General features: G+C 46.0%; 2 protein-coding genes and 1 non-coding gene across 6 annotated transcripts in view; 1 reads left to right on the top strand and 2 right to left on the bottom strand.

The window, feature by feature from the left end:
* LOC132954345 (nucleosome-remodeling factor subunit BPTF-like) overlaps positions 1–16,204 on the bottom strand; it is a 35,526-nt gene extending 19,322 nt beyond the window's left edge. Inside the window, exons 1-13 of one of the 4 annotated variants that reach the window (XM_061026882.1) lie at positions 15,437–16,204; positions 12,610–13,429; positions 10,589–10,809; positions 8,727–8,885; positions 8,431–8,610; positions 5,265–5,477; positions 5,087–5,172; positions 4,476–4,828; positions 3,466–3,597; positions 2,771–2,900; positions 2,492–2,627; positions 2,135–2,407; positions 46–1,474 (exon numbers count right to left, since the gene is read on the bottom strand). In XM_061026882.1, coding sequence (XP_060882865.1) covers positions 46–1,474; positions 2,135–2,407; positions 2,492–2,627; positions 2,771–2,900; positions 3,466–3,597; positions 4,476–4,828; positions 5,087–5,172; positions 5,265–5,477; positions 8,431–8,610; positions 8,727–8,885; positions 10,589–10,809; positions 12,610–13,429; positions 15,437–15,962 — 4,658 coding nt within the window. In that variant the 5' untranslated portion in view covers positions 15,963–16,204. Of the gene's footprint in view, positions 1–45; positions 1,475–2,134; positions 2,411–2,491; positions 2,628–2,770; positions 2,901–3,465; positions 3,598–4,475; positions 4,829–5,086; positions 5,173–5,264; positions 5,478–8,430; positions 8,611–8,726; positions 8,886–10,588; positions 10,810–12,609; positions 13,430–15,436 lie in introns of all 4 variants that reach the window. The other 3 variants (XM_061026881.1, XM_061026884.1, XM_061026885.1) reach the window with 3 other exon arrangements.
* A 2,600-nt stretch (positions 16,205–18,804) lies between these two features.
* trnas-aga (transfer RNA serine (anticodon AGA)) lies at positions 18,805–18,886 on the top strand. Its single transcript has one exon. It is a non-coding gene; the product is annotated as a tRNA-Ser (tRNA).
* Positions 18,887–22,359: 3,473 nt separating this feature from the next.
* Positions 22,360–24,606, bottom strand: part of grb2b (growth factor receptor-bound protein 2b) — a 33,336-nt gene continuing 31,089 nt past the window's right edge. Inside the window, exon 6 of the mRNA XM_061065300.1 lies at positions 22,360–24,574. Within this exon, the coding sequence (XP_060921283.1) occupies positions 24,389–24,574 (186 nt within the window). The 3' untranslated portion in view covers positions 22,360–24,388. The remainder of the gene's footprint in view (positions 24,575–24,606) is intronic.

Genomic DNA, 24,606 nt, shown 5'->3' with positions numbered 1-24,606 from the left:
AGTAATAAAAAAAGAGAAGTCTCATTTTGATTAAAGAGTACCGACCTCCATGTGATGCTGAAGGTGGGTCGAGGTGAAGGGTAGGGCCAGATGTCGAGGGCGGGCTTGGCGTTGTAGTTAAAGATGGGCACCTCTCTGATGCCCGACCTCCTCGCCAGCCTCTTCAGGTCGTCGTTGGGCAGGATGAAGATGCTCTTCTTGCTGCTCTTGGTGACGAACTTGCGGTAGGACGGGAGCGCCGTCCCCGACCGCGTCTTCTTGGACTTGGAGAACTTGAGCAGGCTGACCCGGTCTCTGGTGGAATATTCTTTACTGATCGTCATGGAGCCGCCGCCCGCCGCCGTCGACCCCGATGCGTCCGTGAGTTTGGTCCTCGGGGCGACGACGGCTGCTCTGGAGACGGGCTGGCTGCTGGTCGCCGTGGCAACAGACGTGACTGCGCCACCTGCGGTTTGAGACTTCCCGTCAGGCTGCAGTGCATTGTGGGACTCTGCGGCGGCGGGGGTCGTCTTATCTGTAGTGTTACTATTCAGACAGGAAGCGGGCGCCGCGGCCTCGCTCTTCACCGTCCCATCCTCGCTCTTCTCGTCTCCTCGCTCCGACACGTGGTTCTCTAACTTCGGGACTTTGGTCGGCGGTTGATGACATTCGTCGGGAACGTTATTTTGCGAGAGGTTTCCGTTCACCAGCGGCTCTTTGACGTCATCGTGGAGTTGACTTGTTGCGTCCGAGTCGCTGACCCCGGCTCGCCCGTTCACCTGCACCGCGCCGCTCCTGCTTTGCTCCGCCCCCGCCGCGCTCTCCGCGTCTCGTTCGATTTCCTCGTACGCTCTCTTCTTGGCGTTCTCTCCCACCCGAGCCACCTCTGCTTTCTGTGTTTTTTCGTCGCTCTCGTTGGCGTCCTGTTCACCGTTGTTCTCGTTGTTCAGCTCGGAGCTCGTTACGGTTCCTCCATTCATTTCCGGGAGAGCTGCGGCGTCCCCGTTCCCGGCGGCGTTCACCTCCGTCTCTTTGCTGTGGTTGGCGTCGGAGTTGGTTTCCTTTCTCTCGTTCTGCTCAAAGTTCAGCTTCTTAACCACGCTGTCCGTCACCTGAAGCCCCGCCTCCTTCTCTTCTTTCACACCCGGGGTGACGGCCGGCGTCTGTTTGCTCGACGTCCATCCCTCGACCTTTACCCCCGACTTTGCGGCGCTCGTTTTGGACATCATGGCCGCCTGCCTCATCTTCTCCAGCCTCTGCTTCTCCTCCAGAGTGAACTGCTTCACGCGGCGCTCCAGAAGCCCGTCCAGCTTCGAGGGTTTCACCTTCTTCTTGTACGCCGTCCGCAGCTGGAAGCCCTCGCTGACGTTCACAACATCGTAGTACGGCTTCGGGGCGGCGCTCTCCTCCTTCACGGGTCGTTCCACTTTCAGCATCGGTTCCTCCGGCGCCGGCTGCACAGACGGCGAGGAAGCTTCTGGGTTTTCAGTTTGATCTAAAACAAAAAGTCAAAGAGGTCAGAGGTGAAATTAAATCATGGTGATGTCATCGGTGATGTGTGTGTCAATTTTTTGATTTGGGTGTGTGTGTGGGTTGCTTGTTTTTTGTTGTTTTATTTTTCTCTATTACAAAAAAAAATTGGGCAAACTAAGATATTATTATAACCATTTTGTTTTCTTCTTCTGCATTCTATTATTGTTTTGTATAACATTTAAAAAAATAATAATAATAATAATAATAATGATGTAAGAAATTAACTATGTTTGGATTGCCCAATAAACACAAAGTTGCAAAAAAAAAAAAAGGTCAGTGGATCATGGAGGGATTAGGGATTTTTAACTTTAAGCTGTTTTCACATCTGCACTCAGTATGAAACATTTTGCTCCTGTTATTTCCATCTATAATAAAACGGAAACAATCTTCAGAAAAGGTAAAGGGGGAATAATGGATTTGAAGTGTCTAAAAATGTAAATTCTGGTTGGGCGTTTTTTGTTTTGGATTTTTGGATTTTTGAAAAATCAGAGAATCGAAAAAAGACAAAGTACTTTGAGTTTTCTGTTTTCATCACAAGAAGAAGTTCACTGATTTACACAACTCATCATATGCACAAAGAATCCAGAGGGGGAAACAGAAAATGTTCATACAACACGTTTACCTTTCTGGGCACTTGAAGAAGTCGTTTCTGAGGAGGGGTCGACCTCCATTTTTTCCTCTTCTCTCTTTTCTTTGTTCTTTCCCGTCTCCTCAGCGGGCGTTTCTCCCCCCGTGGAGGTCGGCGGTTTGCTGCCCTCGTCTGATGACGTGCTCTGAGCCGACGCGCTGACAGAAGCTTCTTCCTCCTCTGATCTCTTCTGACTCTCCTTCACATTTTCTACTGAACTCTCCGGCTTTGTAGTGCAAGCTGCTGCGTCTTCCTTCCTCAGTTTAGCTGCTAACAAAGAGAAATCACGGTATGAGTAAAAAAACGTTTCCATCAGCAGGAGAATGATATTTCATCCCGTTGAGTCTTTACCCTCGAGTTCTTTGCGGTAGTTTACGTTCGTGTTCCCCGGAAGCTTTGGGACGAAACGCGGCACCCGAGTTTTACTGCTCCAGCTCCAGCCGCCGTACCCGGTCACTCTGTACTCCTCCCCCTTCTGCTTCCACACCTGGAACACAAACACAGTTTAAAGTGTGTGAGCTTTATTTCTAAGATATTCTCTAACATGTGTCAGGTGTTTGACCTCGGAGGTGACTTCCTGTTTCAGATCTCTGCAGGTCTGGTTTTAACCCCAGGTCTTAGTCCTCCTACCTGGTGCTTGATGGGGATTGTGTATTTGACCCATGTGGCCTGTAGCAGCGTCTCCTCGTCCTCCAGTTTTTTCTCCCGCTTCTTCACCTTCTCCTTATCGTCTCGCTCCATGGAGGTCATACGATGTAGTCTGAAGCAGGAAACAGAACGTGTGAGAAAGATTTAAAGGACAATGAAAAAGTTATTATTCAGCCTTCTTGTTTTTGCAACAACTGACTGTAGTGAGACAGCAGCTCGAGGGCCTGATCACACAGAGACTCATCGCCTGCCTGAGCTTATTTGTATTTATTTGTTTATTTAACATGGACAGTAACATTGGTGCTGTAACATTTAACCATGCACACGTTCCAGATGCACTGCTCTTAGTGTTTATAGCAAAATGCTAATTTGCAACACCTGTCCACGGGAGGCGTTCAGGGGAAATTTTTATCTGGGGAGAATAATCAGCTGGGAGCGCCCGGGCTGCGTGGGCGCCAAATTAAATAAGTGGGGAAAAATGGATTTAAGCAATCGTAGAGCTCTCTCCTTGAGGATGTAAAGCTTCTTGATTGGATTTGCTGCTTCGGCCAAATGTGACTTGAACGAGCGCTGCGACTCCACAGCATGACCTCAAAAGTTGAACTTTTGAAAAACTTTCATACGGGTCCAAAACAAACAGTGTGGTGTTTGTGTGGCTAGTTTTCCTCTTCCTTCACCTCGTGTGTCCCAGAGAGTCTTTCCACACGGGCAGCGTGACCACGGGTTTGATGGCACACTCCAGGATGGCCAGAGCCAAAGCGAACTCTCGGGCTTTGCTGCACATCTGCACCGCTTTGTTCCAGTTGGTCCTGAAAACAAACAAGAATGAGGAAACATTTTAGAAGCACAACAGATTACACAGCAGGTTGTTCAGTTTCTGACATTAGGGCCCGCGTCCACCCAGAGCGCCGGCGTCTTTTAAAAAATTGTTTTCAATGAGTAGAGAGCGTTTGAAAGCAGAAAGCGCCCGTCTGGATTCAAAGCGCAGCACCAAGCGTCTTTTTCCCGAGCGCTCTTCCTCTTTTGTTCGGCCACAGCGAACACATCGACCCTCAAAGTCTTTAACTTTTCAGAAAAGCGCTGACGTCTCCAGCGCTCTTTTAAAAATATGATATTCCGCATCGAGACAAAGTATGAGGACAAACATCCTCCGTTTGATGCACATAATGAAGGAAACAATGATTTCAAAACAACAGAGCAGTGTCGGTCATACAGCCGTTGTTTTTAAGTAACTGTTGTCATGGAGACGATGCATGTAGGAGCCAAAATGCTTGTTTTATTCGATCTTTGCAAGAAACCTAACAGAACACTATGAATTTGTATTTGAGTGTAATTCCGACGCTGAACACTAGGTGGAGTCTTGACTTGTGCTGTGCATAAAGCCAAGGCTCCAGGTAATTCGATTCAGGTGTGTTTGGAAGCTTCTAGTTTTTTGACCGTGTCGGGTTGACTTGGATGTAACAGTTTATGCTTTATGATGTGTTGGACAGAATGAGACATTTATGTTGCATCAGTGAACCCCGATCATGAACTAAAATAAACAGATTGAAGACTCTGTTGGAAAAGAGAACCAGACATTTGTTTGTTGCAACGCCAGGTGCACACGTCCTGGTGGTGACAGCTGTGGACAACACAGGGTTTGTTTTAAAAGGACGTTCTTCTATCATCGTCTGAAACATCGTCGTACCTGTGCGACGCCCAGTTAGGATGCATGAACGGCCCGGGCACGCTGGTCTCCAGCTGGATGATGGTGAGCCGCAGCGTGGAGACGGTCAGACTCCGCGAGCCGTAGATGGAGCCGTTCCACTTGAACTCGGCGGCGGTGGTCAGGCTGAACTTGTGCGAGAGGTGGCGTCTCTTGTCGTGGTCCTCGCGGTGCTGGTGCTTGTTCAGGGCCAGGACGTTGGTGCTGTACTGGTTGTGGTAGACGCGGTATTTACCCTCCTGGCCCAGTTTGAACAGGTTGTTCAGGTTGACGGCGAGGTCTCTTTTGAAGAAGCTGAGGCGCGTGGACTCGCCTTCAAAAGGCACCGGAGACGACTGAAACACGAGGGAACATAACAGTCAGATATTTTACAAGACAAAAAAAAAACACTTTACAGCTTCACTGGGACGTCACACACTTCCTGCACGCCACCAAAGGCGTCCTACTGCTGCACGCTACAGAGACGTCCTCTGATGTCACTCTGGATACAACTTGTTAGTTTTCTCTTTATTTGAAAGTTTTTCTGACTGAGTGTAAAATGATCCAGAGCTTTTGTTGAACTCTGAGGTTAAAAAGTGGCGCCCCGTTCTCACCTCTTTGCTCCCTCGAGGCGTGTGATGATTCGATCGATGTCCTGCCACTCGTCCTTTTTCACTTTTAAACTTCTCGTTGTACTCGTCTGTAAAAATCACAAAGCAGACAACGCTCTCATGGTTAAACTCTCCGGTCTGGTTCAGTTTGAACTGACTGAATGTTTCTGCTCATCATCACCTGTCCCGTCCTGGCTGGTGAAAGACGAGCGAGAGCACGGGTCGGTCAGGTCGGGCTGCTCCGCTTTCAAGACGTTCTCACAGCCGGACACCTGACTGCTGCTCGCCGCCTGAGACGCCTGAGACGCCTGATTCTGTGGCTGATCTGCAGTTTGTGTCTGCGACTTGTCAGGCTGTTTGTCTTCACTGCTGGATTCTGCTTTTGCATCCTCACCTGTAAGAGAGAGAGTGCACAGGTATTAGGAAGTATTAAGAGGAGAGGAGAGACACAGGAGAGGAGAGGAGGGGAGAGGAGAGGAGAGGACACAAGAGGAGAGGAGAGGACAGGAAGGGAGAGGAGAGGAGAGGACACAAGAGGAGAGGAGAGGAGAGGACATGAGGAGAGGAGAGGAAGGGAGAGGAGAGGACACAAGAGGAGAGGACATGAGGAGAGGACAGGAGGGGAGGGGAGAGGAGAGGAGAGGACACAAGAGGAGAGGAGAGGAGAGGACATGAGGAGAGGACAGGAGGGGAGAGGAGAGGAGAGGACACAAGAGGAGAGGAGGGGAGGGGAGGGGAGGAGAGGAAAGGACATGAGGAGAGGAGAGGAGAGGAGAGGACATGAGGAGAGGAGATGAGAGGAGAGAACATGAGGAGAGGAGAGGACATGAGGAGAGGAGAGGAGAGGACATGAGGAGAGGAGAGCAGAGCAGAGGACATGAGGAGAGGAGAGCAGAGGACATGAGGAGAGGAGAGCAGAGCAGAGGACATGAGGAGAGGAGAGCAGAGGACATGAAGAGAGGAGAGCAGAGGACATGAGGAGAGGAGAGGAGAGGAGAGGACATGAGGAGAGGAGAGGAGAGGACATGAGGAGAGGAGAGGAGAGCAGAGGACATGAGGAGAGGAGAGGAGAGCAGAGGACATGAGGAGAGGAGAGGAGAGCAGAGGACATGAGGAGAGGAGAGCAGAGGACATGAGGAGAGGAGAGCAGAGGACATGAGGAGAGGAGAGGAGAGCAGAGGACATGAGGAGAGGAGAGCAGAGGACATGAGGAGAGGAGAGGAGAGGAGAGGACATGAGGAGAGGAGAGCAGAGGACATGAGGAGAGGAGAGCAGAGGACATGAGGAGAGGAGAGGAGAGCAGAGGACATGAGGAGAGGAGAGGAGAGGAGAGCAGAGGACATGAGGAGAGGAGAGGAGAGCAGAGGACATGAGGAGAGCAGAGGACATGAGGAGAGGAGAGGAGAGCAGAGGACATGAGGAGAGGAGAGCAGAGGACATGAGGAGAGGAGAGCAGAGGACATGAGGAGAGGAGAGCAGAGGACATGAGGAGAGGAGAGCAGAGGACATGAGGAGAGGAGAGCAGAGGACATGAGGAGAGGAGAGGAGAGCAGAGGACATGAGGAGAGGAGAGCAGAGGACATGAGGAGAGGAGAGGAGAGGAGAGGACATGAGGAGAGGAGAGGAGAGCAGAGGACATGAGGAGAGGAGAGCAGAGGACATGAGGAGAGGAGAGGAGAGCAGAGGACATGAGGAGAGGAGAGGAGAGCAGAGGACATGAGGAGAGCAGAGGACATGAGGAAAGGAGAGGAGAGCAGAGGACATGAGGAGAGGAGAGGAGAGCAGAGGACATGAGGAGAGGAGAGGAGAGCAGAGGACATGAGGAGAGCAGAGGACATGAGGAAAGGAGAGGAGAGCAGAGGACATGAGGAGAGGAGAGGAGAGCAGAGGACATGAGGAGAGGAGAGGAGAGCAGAGGACATGAGGAGAGGAGAGCAGAGGACATGAGGAGAGGAGAGCAGAGGACATGAGGAGAGGAGAGCAGAGGACATGAGGAGAGGAGAGCAGAGGACATGAAGAGAGGAGAGGAGAGCAGAGGACAAGAGGAGAGGAGAGGAGAGCAGAGGACATGAGGAGAGGAGAGCAGAGGACATGAGGAGAGGAGAGCAGAGCAGAGGACATGAGGAGAGGAGAGGAGAGCAGAGGACATGAAGAGAGGAGAGGAGAGCAGAGGACATGAAGAGAGGAGAGGAGAGCAGAGGACATGAAGAGAGGAGAGGAGAGCAGAGGACATGAAGAGAGGAGAGGAGAGCAGAGGACATGAGGAGAGGAGAGCAGAGGACATGAGGAGAGGAGAGCAGAGGACATGAGGAGAGGAGAGGAGAGCAGAGGACATGAGGAGAGGAGAGCAGAGGACATGAGGAGAGGAGAGCAGAGGACATGAGGAGAGGAGAGGAGAGGACATGAAGAGAGGAGAGGAGAGCAGAGGACATGAAGAGAGGAGAGGAGAGCAGAGGACATGAAGAGAGGAGAGGAGAGCAGAGGACATGAAGAGAGGAGAGCAGAGGACATGAAGAGAGGAGAGCAGAGGACATGAGTGGATTAGAGGATAGAAGGAGACTAGAGTAATGATGAGCAGATTAAGTGGTTTTAAAAGTTTTTTAAAAAGTTCCAGGCTCTGGCAGGAGAAACTCCAGATAAAGTCGGAGTGTTGTGGCTGTTTGCGTTTACACGTTTGTCTTAAGACACATGAGTCGACGACCCACAAAGAGTCTTTGGTCTAGTTCAGATAAAACCCAGACCCACAAATCCAGAACAAGCTGTGCACTTGCTGCTGGGCCAACTAAAGACAGCAGCTCTGTCTTTAAGGGGGGGGGGGGGCTTCCAGGCTCAGAGTCTTTTGTCTCAGCAACAGGAACAAACGATCACAAACTGGAACAAGAAGAAGGAGCCGACTGTGACAGACGGGGCGAGCTAGCTGCTGCCAGGGGCGCCGTCTATCACCGAGCCAAAAACCTGCTTTTTATGAGCAGGAGACGACGCGTAGCACAAGACAAACGGGGAGCTTCAGCTTTAGCTTCAGGCTTAGAGAAGACAAGAGGAGTGACTGGAAATGTTCTGCAAAGATGAAATGAAGGAAGGAAAATAAAACTCTCTGAGAGGGAACTTTAAAGGAAGCAGGCTGTAGTTTGCAGTTTCAACCAGCAGAGGGCGCTCTAAGCATAACGAGACCATTGCATGCACTCCTGACCTCAGCTGATGAAGACAGTAATGTTGTGGCTTAAGCCAAAAAAAGCTAAAGCTAACGTTTGGGGTAAATGTCAGAAACAAGCCGGCAGGTGAGGACGGATGTGAAACAGAAGATCAGAGGTGGAGGATGAGGTGAACGACCACACGGCTTCACGTACCTGTCCTTTCCTGCCCCGCCACCAGAGGGGACCCGGAGCTCTCCGGGGTCCTGGAGCAGGCAGACGGCGTGTCCTTGTTTGATTCGGCGCTCTCTGTTGTCGGCGAGGTCGAGTCCTGGGCGGCCGAGCCGGAGTTTGGATCGGACGCCGAGCTCTCCTCTGCAGGAGGCGGAGCTGCAGCTGCTAACACAGAGCAACAGAACCACTGGAGTCATTATAACGTTCATACAGCTGCTGAAACGCCACTAAGACGGCGTCCACAGAAAATGTTTCTCTGCACATGTGGGTCACTTTACCGTGTGAGTTAGCATCCTCTGTGCGCTCAGCGTTTGGGAGGACTTCTCCGTTCCCCTCCGTCTTCACCGAGCTCGTTTCTGTTTCCCGCTTCGCCTCCTCTGCTCGCCTCTTTGCTTCCTGCGCCTCCCGCCTGACCTTCAGACGCTCCGTGATCACTTCTACAAACACAAATCAACGGACATGAGCAGAAGCTTTTAACAAGTTAGGACACAACACACTGACTTCAGTGAGCTGTGTAGAGAGTGAGATGATAAAGGTATCTTACTATCTGATCATTAAGGAAACATGTTGAAGTGCTGGCTTCTCTGACAACAATGCAGCAGCCAGTATGTCCTCCTTCTAACTTTAGATTCTGCTCCTGAATGCTCTGGATTTGTTTGGACCAGAGAAGGTAGGCGTTTTTAAGACACCCCCACACGGCCGTTTTGGACGCCCCTCAGTTTGATATGAGAGCAGTTATCAGGTCAACAGGTGTTGCAGCGATGGAAGCGGTCAAGAGAAGTGGTTCAGATAGAAGTGATTGTACCCGACCTAAAAAGCCTCTGCATGTTTCTAATAAGCTCCACGAGCAGAAACGTGCTCAAACTAGGATCAATATTGGAGATGCTTTTGAAAAATGGAGAGAGGTTAGAACACAGAAAGGTTTACAGACCCATGCAGAGCTGGATAAACACTGAAGCTTCAGAGTCCACCACATGGTGACCTGTGTGAGCATGGACTCTAGAGAGGAGGGGGGGGGGGAGACAGCTCTCTATGATGTTTAGAATTTAGACTGCAGTACTCATTTTAAACACTAGGGGGCAGAGTTACATACTGCTCCTTTAAAATAAATTTACTAAAATTTTCTGATGAAAGAGAAATTGTCTCAGCTCTTCAGAAAATATCCAAAACCAAAATTAAGTGTTGCTTTTTCTGTCAACAAGATAGAGCCAATAACTCAAGAACAGCGTTTAAAATCATCAAGATTCAAGACGGGCAGATTTTTAGTCCTCATGAGACCAAAACCTCCAGAGAACCTTGTTTCATAACTTCAGTTCTCACAGAGAGAGAAGTGTCAAAACGGGCTGAGAGGAAGAGAGGAACTGTGCAGCAGCAGCAGTGAAGTGAACCAAAAACACCCATAAATCACTGATGGAGAAACTAAGCTCTGAAACCGCTTCACAAAAACATCTTTCTGCAAAAATAAACGATCCATGCTGAAGAGTCTGACCCCCAACGAACACAGAACACGACTGGTCGACTGGTGTCTGAAGGCATTTTGGTGACAAACACAACAAAAGTCTTAAATATGGCTGACAGTCAAACTGCTGCCATGGAAACCAGAAGTCTTTGAACGCCTCGGCCGACTTAAGACGAGGGTCAACGGGGGAAAAAACAGTTAGCTGTCGTCAGCGAGAGCAGGAAGACGAGGCGGCCATTTACATTCCTGTGTCAACTGTAAGAGCAGCACTGCATGATGGGAGGAAGTATATTTTATCAGAATGAAACCACACACACACACACACACACACACACACACACACACACACACACACACACACACACACACACACACACACACACACACACACACACACACACACACACACACACACACACACACACACACACACACACACACACACACACACACACACACACACACACACACACACACACACACACACACACACACACACACACACACACACACACACACACACACACACACACACACACACACGTTCCTAATTTGGGGTCATTTCTTGTCATCATCACTGAGGAGTGCAGACATGATGTGATTTAAAAATGTAATCATGTGACAGAGACAAAGATGCTGCAAACATTAAATGTCAGAGTGAAAACTAAATGGAATCCGTACCGTTGACGGCGGTGAGGTAGGCTTTGTTGTTCGAGCGGGCTTTGTTGGTCAGGTCCTCCGTGATGTCCATGTGAGCTCGCACCTCCTCCTTCATCTCCTCCAGGGTGGCGTGCAGGTCCACCTCCCAGTACTCCTGATCCAGACTCTCCATCAGCTCCTCCAGCTGAGCCTTGGTGCTGTAGTACCAGATCTTCTTCTTCTCGTGCTCGCCGTCCTCCTCGCTGCGAGAAGGAGGAAACAAACAGGTGTGATTACAGCAGAGAACTGAGAACAACACAAACAGGATGAAACAAAGCTCTTCATCCTCCGGTCAGTCGATCGTTTGTTGTAAAAGCTGCTTTAAATTATAGCTCAACGAGACGCGCTCACACACTCAATGTAGAGACAACAGGGAAACAAGAAACAAACTTTCAGAGAACTTTTTCCAACTGGGAGAAATTTTAATGATGATTTTTTTTTGAGCAGTTTTTTTCCTCTCACTGAGGCTGACAGCCGAGCAGAACACGACACATTTAAATCCAGACAATGAGTCCTGATTTTCACATTTGAATACCAGGTTTGAAAAGAGTCTTTGGGTGCACTGTCGCACACTCGTACCCTGCTGAGGCTCGATTGTGCCCCCTCCCCCCCATCCCCAGTCCCCCGCCGGCCTGCACTCACACTGTCACATAGCGGCCATAGACTGAATCATGAGAATACCGCCACCATGAATTTTCTCTGGTCTAACGTCGGAGAACAACACAGAGAACATGACGGCTACTTTACAGACTGTGCGTCTTATTTTGAGACGTTTTGGTCAGAATCAGATACAGTACAGCCCTCTTATCGATTATACGTCTTGTCCACGTTGCATTCCCTAACCTGTGCTAACCTGAAGCACACCTCATCCAACCGTGCCAGGGCCAAGGAACTGTGCGGGATGGTCGCCTCGAGTGAGTGCTGCCGTGAGTAAAGAGCGAGCGCAGCTGACTACATCACAAAACCAATCTTTAGTGCAACTGAGAGCGCGTGCAGGAGTTAGCCTGCCATGTCAGTTTCGGGCGCCGAGGACTCTGATCTTTGTTGCTGTGGTATCAAAGCAGGTATCGAGATCTACCCCAGAGCAGCCGAGGACTCTGCACGACAGAAGGCCTCACCTGTCACTCACACGGCAACATAAAGCAACTCATCACTGTTTCATACTTAGTCATGTAAATATTTATATTTTCTTATTATTTGTGTCTTTTCATGTCTAATCATGTATTTTTGTATTTGAAAGATTGGCTGCTCGTTGTCCGTGTGAAACTCCGTTAATGTTTTGCTGCCTGTCTTGGCCAGGACACTCTTGAAAAAGAGATTTTTAATCTCAATCGGTTTCTTTCCTGGTTAAATAAAGGTTGAATAAAAAAATAAAATTCTGTTTATTGTTGATATTTAATGTTGTACCTGTACATAAGAGAGCACAGTTCACCAAAGTTAAATTCCTCCCCTGTGTGTGTGTGTGTGTGTGTGTGTGTGTGTGTGTGTGTGTGTGTAAGCATACCTGGACAATAAATCTGATTCTGATGAAGAAAGAGGATGTAACATAAATCTACCAGAACAAAACATGGAAAATGTGTTTGCATTCATTTTAAAACACTCTCTGAAGTCGGTGAGCATGCTCATGTAAGATCAGAGTAAATATCTGTTAAATTAAATTTAACTCTTTCAGTTCCTGCAGCGTGTGAGCAGAAGTTTCTCTGCAGTTTTTTGGAAACTAAAATTAAGAAACGAGTCATTACTCGGTGTCTGAAGCTTCTATTGTAGTTGCGCTGCTGTTGAATCATATGGATATGAAACTTCTTGGGGGGCGCCGGTGGTCTAGTGGTTAGTGTGTGCCGCCTGGGTTCAAATCCGACCTGTGGCTCCTTTCCTGCATGTCTGTCCCTACTCTCTCTCTCCCCAACATCCGACTCTATCCACTGTCCCATCCCTAATAAAAAGTTGTAAAAAGTCCTGAAATAAACCTTGGAAGTTTAAGTTTTCTGGTTCTTGTAACTTACACAATAATCCTTCTGTTGATGAACCAGTATTTCCTCTGGTGGCGGTCGTATCCGATTGGCTCCTGGCGGATGTAGGGCCGGTTCTTCTGCGCCTCTGACACGCAGTCCGTGACCCCGGGCACTTTGTGCGCCACACAAATCTCACACTGCCACTCGTCCTCCGGGACGACCTCCAGGGGGGGTTTCACGCACTCCAGGTGGTAAACCGCCGAGCAGGTCTCGCAGCACAGCAGGTCGCCGAGGCGGTGACACACGCGGCAGTGGTCGTCGTACTGCATGCTCCCGTCGGACATCAGCTCCTCGCGGGCGATGTTGGTGGTGAGGAACTGGTCTACCAAAAACTGCAGCACCTTGATCTTACTCTCCAGCGGGCTGTACGGGTACTCGTCCGTCTCCTGATAGGGCAGCACGTGGTGGTACTCCCGGTCGCTCTCGCAGTACGCCCGCAACACCTCGGGCCACGTCATGCCGTCTATAAAGTACAGCGTGGAGTTGACGCTGTCTTTGAGGTCTGCGGGGCCGAAGGTAGTGTTGGACGAGTCCTCCTCGCGCAGGATGACCTTCAAGAGGGAAATGTGCGTCTCTGCTAATAAAGTGCACTGCTCCTGTCCCACGAGCGCCGCGCAGAAGTCCTCGAAGCGGAACGGGGACAGACGCAGAACCGTGCTGAAGTTCCTCAGCACCTCGTAGATGGAGGTGGCGTTGAGCATCTCCTCCTTCGTCACCAGGAGGTCCTCCGAGGAGTCGGGGAGAACGAGGGGGGGGATCTTCTCCTCCTCCAGGACGGGGGTGCGAGGCCGCGGCCGTCCTTTCTTCTTCCCTGAAAGAGACACAAATTATAAAAGTTTACTGGAATAAAAAAAACTCTGATGTACATGAAACTCAGGATCCAACAAGATTTAAACTTTATAATCTCTTATTCTAATGATCCATCGAAACAGGAAGTACTGAAGCCTGATAGGTCCTTCCTTCCTGCTGCAGTCAGACTGTTTAACCAAGCCTGCTCCCAGTAGATCACAAAACACACAACTGGACAATTCACTCTGTGCAATAATAATGTTATATTAATGTTATAATAATGTTATATTAATGTTATAATAATGTTATATTAATGTTTTATTAATGTTATAATAATGTTATAATAATGTTATATTAATGTTATAATAATGTTATATTAATGTTATAATAATGTTATATTAATGTTTTATTAATGTTATAATAATGTTTTATTAATGTTATATTAATGTTATAATAATGTTATATTAATGTTATAATAATGTTATATTAATGTTATAATAATGTTATATTAATGTTTTATTAATGTTATATTATATTTATCAAATCCACTTTGTGCAATAACATGTTATACTTTATGTGCATGTCTGTGTTACACTGAATATTACGGACTACACTTTTGTCAAATAGCTGATCTATGTTTTAAATCTATTTTTTTTGTACATTCTTAATTTTTATTTTATATTTAAATTGTACTGTGTTCACTTTCTGTTTTCAGTCTTTGCTGCTGTAACACTGTACATTTCCCCGTTGTGGGATAAATAAAGGATTATCTTATTTTATCTTAAAAACAAACACATCTTCAGGCATAAGCTGCCCATATCTTTTAAATCTTGACATTAAGAGGGAGTTTTCTTACTTTTATTTGTCACTGAAAACAAGAAAATGAACGACGTCCAGGTCATGTGTTGTCGTTGCCGTGGTTTCAAACAGGCTTGGATATCATTTCATTTATACTAAAGCTGTATCGAAATTTTAAAATCTTGCACCGTGACAACCCTGATGCTGACATATGGTATGAAAGAGCGAGAAAAACAACCATAAACTTCTTCTCTTCTGTTGTTTTGAGACACTTCCTGCATAGAGATCTTAAACTGTCAGCTGTTTATATTGTTAGTCACATTTTTAAAATTATTCAGGTACAATTCTTTAACTTCAGGAAGAAAGCGTCACACATATCATGATTTTATAACTCAAGAAGTCATACAAAGAGAGATAAAGTGTGAAGGTTTTGAACTTGGAGGTAACTTGTGGTTGTGTAACTTCACTGTGAGCCGGTTGAACACATGGCTACTGTCATCAGAAGCTGCTGCAGGACAACATCATCTGTCAGGCTGGATAACACTGGAGATATTCACTTTAGGAAACACATTTAACCCCCTGCTCTTGTTATGCTCCACTTTAACAACATAAACACTCAGTTTGTGCAGCAGCAGTCTTTGGAAGTTACTAAATTAGAAAGCTGTCAGAGGAGAGCTAAGGAAGCTAAGGAAGCTAAGTCAGTTAGCTCCCTGTTTTCTAATCAGCTTCAATTAAGAATTTAATTAATTAGTTGTGTAAAAAATAAAGCAGTGATGAGCACTTATAGTAGCTAAACACACACACACACATACACACTCACACAGTCACTTAATGTATCGTTATGTTGTTATTATTGACATAAAGATGACAGCATGCTAATTTGTCATGCTAACGTTAGCATGCTAGCAGCTGCTTTTGATTTCTTCGCATCTTAATCTGCAGAATAAGAATCTTTTAAAGCTGTTTTTCTATATGTGTGAGGTTTGTTTAAAAGGCTTGATTTGAGGTTGTGATAAACAGGTAACGTGAGGGGGTACAGGTGTGTTTTGAGTTCACCTGCAGCAGCATTAATGACCGCGGCCTGTGTTCATACAGTCTCCATTTTGAACAATAACAGATCTGCTTCCTGTGCTGCACAAACAAACACCGTCGGGGTCTTTTCGGGGTCTTTTCGGGGTGCATGTGATAAACGATGTGTTGCAGGATGAGGCCTGATTGAGTGTGTATTTACCCGGAGTGCTGGTGTGTGTGCTCTGACTCCTGAAGCTGCTCTCTGTGCAGAAGCTCGCATCCTCCTCCACCTCCTCCTCCTCCTCCTCCCCGTCCAGCACATCTTCTTCCAGGCAGTCCGAGTCCTCTTTGAGGCCCTCATCCTCCTCGGACTGGGGTTCCTCCTCGATGAACTCGTCCTCCTCGGACCTCAGGCTGACAGCGTCGTCGTCCTCGTCGCTCTCATGGTCGTCGTAAACCACTTTTTTGGAGGCGGCGGTGCGTCTTCCTCCGCGACCCCCTCTGCCTCCTCTCCCGACCCCGCCGCCGCCTCTGCCTCGTCCCCGTCCCCGTGTGGACGTCCCGGATCCCCGTTTCCTCTTTCTGGAGGTCTTAGCGGGCTCCCGTGTGGGGCTCTCCACGTCCTCGTCCCCGCTGTCCCTCGGCCTGGGCTTCAGATTCCTCCTGGGTCGTAAGCCCCGGGCCGTGGTAGGAGACGGTTCCTCAGCTTGCGGAGGTTTGGGCGGCCTGCCCCGCTTCCCTCTCATGATCAGCGACACAGATTATTTTATTGTCCCAATTTTTGCGTTTCTTTAGCCTGCACCAACGCGAGCGAAAACTGCACCCCAACAGAGCTGGAGGGGTGAGGGTTCAGACGGTGTCGTGTCCCCGAGAAGCCCTGATGTCTCTCCGGCTGCGAGAGCTCAAAACGTTAGCCCGGCGTCCCGTTTCGGTTCTTCTAGAGCCGCCATCTTTCTTTCTCCTCTCTGAACAAACAGCAGCTCCCGCACCGCCGAGGTCACGTGGTTACACTGTTTGCAGCTCGATGGCAACAACGAGGGAAAAATTACTCACAGTTAGTTTCATAGTTTAAGTACCGATATGTATGAAGCCCATTTCCACCAGTTAAAAAAATAAAAATGAAAATAATAAAGTTATAATAATGCGATAAGAAGTCATAATAATGAGATATAAAGTCATAATTATGAGATATAAAGTCAAAATAATGAGATATAAAGTCAAAATAATGAGATATAAAGTCATAATAATGAGATAAGAAGTCACAATTATGAGATATAAAGTCATAATAATGAGATATAAAGTCATAATTATGAGATATAAAGTCATAATAATGAGATATAAAGTCATAATAATGAGATATAAAGTCATAATAATGAGATAAGAAGTCACAATTATGAGATATAAAGTCATAATAATGAGATATAAAGTCGAAATTACGAGATATAAAGTCATAATAATGAGATATAAAGTCGTCATAATGAGATATAAAGTCATAATTATGAGATATAAAGTCAAAATAATGAGATATAAAGTCATAATAATGCGATAAGAAGTCATAATAATGAGATATAAAGTCGTCATAATGAGATATAAAGTCATAATTATGAGATATAAAGTAAAAATAATGAGATATAAAGTCATAATAATGAGATATAAAGTCGTCATAATGAGATATAAAGTCATAATTATGAGATATAAAGTCAAAATAATGAGATATAAAGTCATAATAATGAGATATAAAGTCATAATTATGAGATATAAAGTAAAAATAATGAGATATAAAGTCATAATTATGAGATATAAAGTAAAAATAATGAGATATAAAGTCATAATAATGAGATATAAAGTCATAATTATGAGATATAAAGTCATAATAATGAGATATAAAGTCAAAATAATGAGATATAAAGTCATAATAATGAGATAAGAAGTCACAATTATGAGATATAAAGTCAATAATGAGATATAAAGTCGTCATAATGAGATATAAAGTCATAATTATGAGATAAGAAGTCGAAATAATGAGATATAAAGTCATAATTATGAGATAAGAAGTCGAAATTATGAGATAAAATTATGAGCCTTTATTATTTTCATTATTATTTTTTTTACTGGCGGAAATGGGCTTCCATAGATATCTTCTTTAATTGAAGAAAGTGTTTTTTCATACACTCAGTCTAACATATTTTATTTTTACAATGCAGTAAAACAGACAAACAAAACAACAAAAAGTCAAACTACCACCTTAAGAAAGGAGAGGAAGCGAGTTCATGTCAGTCCAAATGATGATTGCAATTACCTTAACTGTATTGCTGGTCAGGGGTACAGGGGCATGTCCAGAGGATTGTCCGGAGGGGTGGCATGGGCCCCCCTTGAGATCCGATTGACCCCCCAAGATCAAGATTCAAGAGAATTTGTCACATGCTCATACAGGTGTGCAGTGACATGTACAGTAATGACTGTTCTGCAAGCCATGTTATAATAACACTCAAACGTAACAATAAAATAAATATATACAAAATATAGAAAGATGTAAAGGATGTCAAAGTGCAGAGTATGTTTGTGTGTGCGTCATGTACGTTACAATCACAGTTCCATAGTTTGTTATTCTGATGAGGTGCTATGTTTTGAGGCCTGAGTGACGTCACCCGTCTGTTCCTGCAGGGGGCGCTGGAGTCCCATGGATGGCGGTCTCCATGCTGGACATGCTGAGAGCTGGAGCTGAGGCGGGTTTTAAACCTCCTGACAAACCGTTACACCGCGCCCACCTGTCAATCAGGTCAGCTACACGCCTTATTGTGAATAACTCTTATCCTTCTTCAAATCAAAACTGATGAGTCATCAAAACATTCACCCCCCGTACAGTGCGTGTCCATCGAGATATGAGCTAATCACACCTATTTGGTTTTTTGAACCAGGCTGTAAACATGTTAATCTCTGCTGTAAAAACAGGCTTTTTAGAATGGGTGTGTATGTGACTTCCTGTGCTTCTGCAGCCAGCCTCTTCTCCATGTTTCTCTAACTCTAACATGTGTCTCTAGTCCGTCTACAATCCCCCCAATGATGAGAAAAGTCCATCCTCTCTTCATGACATCACAAAAGGCAGTAGCCCCTCCCCCAGGTGGGTGACACTCCCACAGCTAGGTGTTTGTTCTGCCCTCTGAGTCTGCCTTCTCACCGTAAACAATAGGACATGGAGCGAGAAAGACCGAGACACCCAAGCCCTTCCAGAGAGGGGGCGTGGTCAGACACAGCTCATTTACATATTTAAAGGTACAGACACAGAAACAGCCTGTTCTGAGCAGGGCTGAAATAGAGGGGTTTATAGACATGATCAAATACAGGATCAGAGTGGATTTAGAACAAGAAACTTCACACACATGTTTTGAGGAGCTCTGAGACTTATTTACACTGAAGAAGAAGAGGAGGAGATGTCACCTTTAATGTTGTGTCGAAATGTTTAGAGATTAGTAGAGCTGTTTTCGTCTGTTTTTGTTTTTTCGTCTATTTAATTGGAACAGATTACGATCATGGTATTTAAATTAAATCCACGTTTAATATGTATGGAAACATTATTATGTTTTATGTGTTGTCGTGGCCGAGTGGTTAAGGCGATGGACTAGAAATCCATTGGGATCTTCCCGCGCAGGTTCGAATCCTGCCGACAACGAACTATTTATTCTTTTTTTTTTTAAACAATTAATTCCCCTTTTAGTGATACAATTAAACATATCATCTGCTGCAAACTCCCAACTCATATTTACGGTCTATGATCTGTAATCTCTGGCTCACTTTAAACTGTTGTAAAGTAATGAACTAGCGCCCTCTACCGTTCAACTTCCGGCATTACAGTCCTTCAAATATCCCGGACTGACCCAGGACAGTACACTCAGCTTTGATCAACACACCACGGACACTCACATTTCACCTCACCTCCTGTTACTTCTGTATGAAAGCATCCTCCTCTCCTGCTCACCCTGTTTCTTCAACATGCTAAAAATAAACTCTCCAGTATCACAAATACTGCTTCAAAACTCACTGGTCTTCCTTAACCCAAAACCTTCTCACCCACTCAACCCAACTCTTCTCTTTTCTGCCATCAGGTCGGAGATCCAGGACTCTGACCTGGATTTCCTGATTTGTTTTGGTCTATGTTTTACGGTGATGTTGTCCTTGTGTGTCTTGCATTCTGTGTGCTCCTGCTGCAAAACAAATGTCCTCTTGTGGGACAATAAAAATTCTGAATCGGCCTCTTTCATTGTTTGTGTTTCTTCCTGTGTTACCTGTTTATACCTGAGCACCCACTGTGCAAAGCTGTCAGAACAAATTTCCCTCTTAGGGACAATAAAGTTTAAATATTCCTTACTCATATCGTCATATGCAAAATACAAATGATTTATGACTAGTATTAATTATTACCAACACATTAGGAGTCATGTTTTTCATCCTCCTCTGAAAGATGACGTTGTATCGGCAGTGCTGTGATCCTCCAGCAGGTGGCAGCAGTGTCACATAAATGGCTGACAGTAAAGTGCAGAGAGGTCAGGTCAGTGTGAACATGAGGGGGATAATGGCAGGTGGTGGAAGACTGTTTCTAAATGTGTTCTTGGTGTTTGTGAGACATTTTCACAGTTACAAATGTAGTAGTCTGGTGTCCTGGTAAAGATCAGGCCTCAAACCCAACTGCAGCTTGATCTCTAATTGGCACCTTTTCTGACCCTGACAGCATCAGGGAGCGGAAAGTCTGAACCTTTGCATGCCAGATAAACCACACGCTCACTGCAGTCGACACAAAATGATCTGATAACCCTCGTGCCGATCACACAGAGGACACAAGTTGTCTTTGTAGATGTTTTAAACATTTGTGATCATTTCTAAAATGTTTGTTTGTGATTTGTCATTTTTGTATCCCCTTTATGTCTTTGCTGTCTATTCTCAGTACTTTGTGGTACTCTTTGCTTCCTTTTGAATCTCTTTGTAGTCATCTTACATCTTTTTTTTTGGTGGTTGTTTGAGGCGCATACTGTCTAAACAAAGACTTGTTCACACTCGCACAAAACTCCTGAAGTTTTTTTGGCACAGCTGAATGTTTGAGAGTTTCTCCTCCAGCCTCCTCGTATTTATTCTGCAGAAAGTCAGAGTGAGGTGATGTGAGAGTGCAGCAGGATATAATCAGGAGAATTCACCTGGTGCCAGTGGGAGGGGGGGTGGTGACCTTTATTCCCTGTGAGGTGCATGTGTGAACAACCAGATCAGGAGGATTTTGGGGGGGCAGTTCTCCTAAAATAATCTAGAAATGTCTGGAGTGCATGTGTGAAAACAGCTTAACTGTCCAGTGGTGACTACATACACAATACCTCCATAATGCAACCTTGACAAAGGGCGGCACCGTCTATCCCCTGGAATCTGATTGGTCACCTCTCTTGCCCTGCCCAAGGAAGCAGCGTTTTTTGTTGTTGTTGATTAAAGCAATCAAAAGCGCCATTTTTTAAACCAGCCCTTCATTCTCCTGCAGATGCATTTCCCTAAAACCGATCAAATCATCAAAGTGTGCTCACGCTGCATCTTGCCATAAAAGTCAAAGTCATGAGTCTGAACTGAAATAACCGACCACAAACAGGTCGCTTGCTCACACACTGATTCTAATCTTCTCAACTCTGCACCACAATGTTTACTCCTCCCCTGCAAATCCTCACATCATCATCTTCTCATGTCGAAACAAAGCGCAGAGCAGCTCTGACCTCTGTCACAGCTTTAGTCCACTATCATAGCAGCAGCATATGGCAGACCGCTTCATCAAGCGTGAGAGGCCAAACCCCCGGGGGCAGAGGTCATCTAATCACTTCCACTATCATTAGAGACGTGTTATCTAAAACTGTTTACATCGTCTAGCAGAAACCTCCTCATTTTATTTAGACATCTGCCTTTTCTGCCAGTGATCAACAGGGAAGAATCATTCCTTACATCATGAGTTAATATAAAAACATGAATATGAGCCCCGGGGCTGCTGATGCTTTTAAAAACTGGAATATATTCTGGATGAGAGGGCCGGGGTAGTGACAGTGACGCTGATGATACAGAATCTGCTTGAAGGCCGACGGTGACAGAAATGGAGGCAGAGAGGCTCCAGATTAGAGAGGAGAGCTAAAGTGTTTCTGTGAGTGCTAAAAGTCCAAATGTGGAGCAGACGGTGCAGCAGACCGAGGCTAACGTGATGTTAAAGATCTCAGTGAGCTGCTGCAGACAGAGCACCCTGAGGCTGCTCTTCAAGAAATAACATCGACTTCCTCTTCGCTGCTTCCTCAGCTCAACTGACACGTGCACATCATCATCATCATCATCAGAAAAGTACGAGAGACTCTCTGGTTTCATCTGATGTGTCCTGTGGGGGCGTTTAGCTAAAAAAAAACAAAAAAAACACAGACTCTCTGCCCCTGCTCTGGTTTCTGGAGGACTTCCACTATGCTGCAGTAAAAGGGACCGGTAGTGATGTAGTCAAGACCACAATAACCAGGACAGAGACATGATCAAGACCAGAGAGCACCCAAGACATCTAAATCTAGGGACCGAGACCGAGACAAGACCAAGACCATAAATATCACTGAAAAATAGCCAATCAGTGGTGGTCTTGATTTAAAATCAGAATTCCTCCCAGTCTGAGACCGAGACAAGGCTGAGTGAAACTGCCTTTAGATTCCTAGACGAGACCAAGACCATCAAAAAGCGGTCTTAAGACCAAGACCGATTTAAAGTACTACAAATACAAGGGACCGGGCCCACAAATCCACCTGCACCGGCTCCCAATTAGATCCAGAATCCAACAGAAAATCCTCCTCCTCACTTATCAATCCCTCTTTGCACTCGTCCTGAAACCCTCCGGTCCTCGGACCCTGGACCATGCAATCCATCCCACACACCAGACTCCACACATCTGGATACAGGGTCGGTTCTCATGCATGAGCAACTGTAGTGTGCTGAAGTCCACCTCCTCCAACCGGGCCAGGACCAAGGACGGAGCACTCACACTAGACAAAGGAGCTGGACTTTGAGGGAGAATCTGCTGAACATGATGAACTGAGTGAGAGAATCACTGCTCGGGGGGGGGGGGGTTATGATTCTAGGAAAACAGACGACACAAAATGATTCATTTTTTTAATAATTGCATTTTATTAATTGAAAAAACAAAAAAACAAATGCAAATAAAAAAAGAGCAAAAAAACAAAACAGTATCATTAGGTAAGACGAGGCAAGAGACACTTAAATAAGAAGAGTTCCATGTTGGTGAGGATAAAGGTGAAGGCGGGGTGATGGAGGAGGGGGGCGCTGAGGGGAGGGGGGGGGGCAGGTTGGATTATGTACACTGTTTCTCACTGCAGGACTGGCAGGGCCCCATTAAAGGGAGGGGGGGGGGGCTCAAAGTAGCAGGTCGGAGACACTGAAACACCAGAGAGAAAGGCACTATCCAGAGAGAACAAGAAAACACAAACTGGAAGGAAAATAAAATAAACACAGACACGGTAAACACGCACGCACGGGACCAGAAAATCAAAATGTTTGACAAAAAAAAGTGCTTGACCTCACGCCACATTGGACACAAAACAGAAGGACGAGAAAGAAAAAAAAACTTTACATAATTAACGCTGATCTCTCGACTTTTAGCATAAAAGACAATCTCTCAGTTTTTCTGAACTGTTCATCTGTGCCAGCTGCAGATCTGCACCGGTGATTACACAAAGTGATTATCCAGACTCGGCCTCGTTGCTACGTGCAGGTATAACAAGGAGGAGAGCGTCTGCGTATGCATGCATGTAATGAAAGGTTTCTGTGAATATGCACGCCGTCGACTACCCGTACATATCCTCACACGTCTCTCTCTCTCTTTAGAAACATGACGTTTGTCTCAGCATGTCTTGTTGGTTTAAAAATCCCTTGCATGGTTGCGTAGTTCAGTTCTCCGACCTCGCTTCCCTCATGGTCACGTCTGTGGACTCAGTCGGCTACATTCACCGCCCCAGAAGAAAATGGCTGCAATAAATACATTGGCTTGGAAGGAAGGCGGCTCTCGCTCTCGACTCGCTGGTCAACTTGAGCTCCGGGTTCACGTTTAGCTTCCTCTCGGAGAACTAAACTACTTTTCCTCGCATTAACCACAAGAGAAACCTCTTCCAATGGAACTTTTTTGATGACCCCCTTAAATTTCACGCTGTTTTTATTTTATTTTATTTTTTTATCCGAGAGCCCTCAGATCGATTCAGAAAGGAAAAACAAAAAGAGCGACGTCGTAGAGCTACGAGGTCGCATCCAGACTGACTGAAAGATTGAACATAATTTACAAATGGAAAAAAATACAATTTGTGATGAGAGGTAAAACAGACAAACACATACAAATATATAATATATATTCTTAAAAATGGATTCTCTCTATAGTTGATTTATTTATACAGCCGGCGGCCGATGTACACTGCTCACGTGTTCAAAGATCTCATGGAAACTCGCTGTACGGTAGATTGCATCATGTTTTCCTCTCTCTCGTCTTTTTGTACATTTTTTTTTAAAACCATTTCTTCTTCTTCTTTTTTTTTCATATTTTAACATTTTTTTTCTTTAAAACAGAGTTAGGATTTATCGGTAGGCATTTCATCATTTAGGTGATTAAAAAACAACATGCGGCAAAGAAAGAAAAACAAAAAAAGACAAAAGAAAAGGCAGAATGTTAAGAAGTTAGGGAGAGGAGAGAAGCAGCTGTGGGGAGCGGTAGAATCATTTGGTTATCTTCACGCTTGGTTGCACTACTCTTTAGTTTCTCTGCATTTTTAGATTTCCCTCAAAGACGGTTCAATCCTCGCCGAGGCGTTTCACTGGCGAGGTGAACGCTCTCAGCGCAGGTAAGAGTTGATTTTTTTTTTGCTTCAGCTGCCACCCACACAGCGACGCCTACGACAGCACTACTCCTGCTTTACCTCTTTCGGCTGTTCGCCTTCTTCCTGTCTGCTCCTGTTATCGCGGGATGGCGAGGAGGGTGGAGGGGTGGTGTTTTTTTTGTTTTTTTTGGAGGGTTGGATGGGGGCTGATGAGATCGAGAAGGATGATGATGGTGGTGGTGGTGGTGGTGGTGGTGGTGGTTGCTGTTGTTGTTGTTGTTGTTGTTGTTGTTGTTGTTTGAATGGTCTGTTTACATGTTCCGGTTGACGGGCGTGACGTAGTTGCGGGGGAACATGCCCGTTTGCCCGTGGCAGCCTCCTTTCCACCAGTTGGGGTCAGAGTTGTCCAAAACTTGGATGAAGTCGCCGCGTCGGAAACCCAGCTCCCCTTCCTCCTGCGGGTCGAAGTCAAAGAGCGCCTGCACGTATGTTGGATGCTGTGAAATTAGGAGACAGAGGAGACGTGTTA

This window comes from Labrus mixtus, chromosome 20, assembly GCF_963584025.1.
Source record: "Labrus mixtus chromosome 20, fLabMix1.1, whole genome shotgun sequence".
Taxonomy (NCBI): domain Eukaryota; kingdom Metazoa; phylum Chordata; class Actinopteri; order Labriformes; family Labridae; genus Labrus; species Labrus mixtus.
Note: the sequence above shows the minus strand (reverse complement) of the source record. Positions and strands in the feature narration are given on the sequence as shown.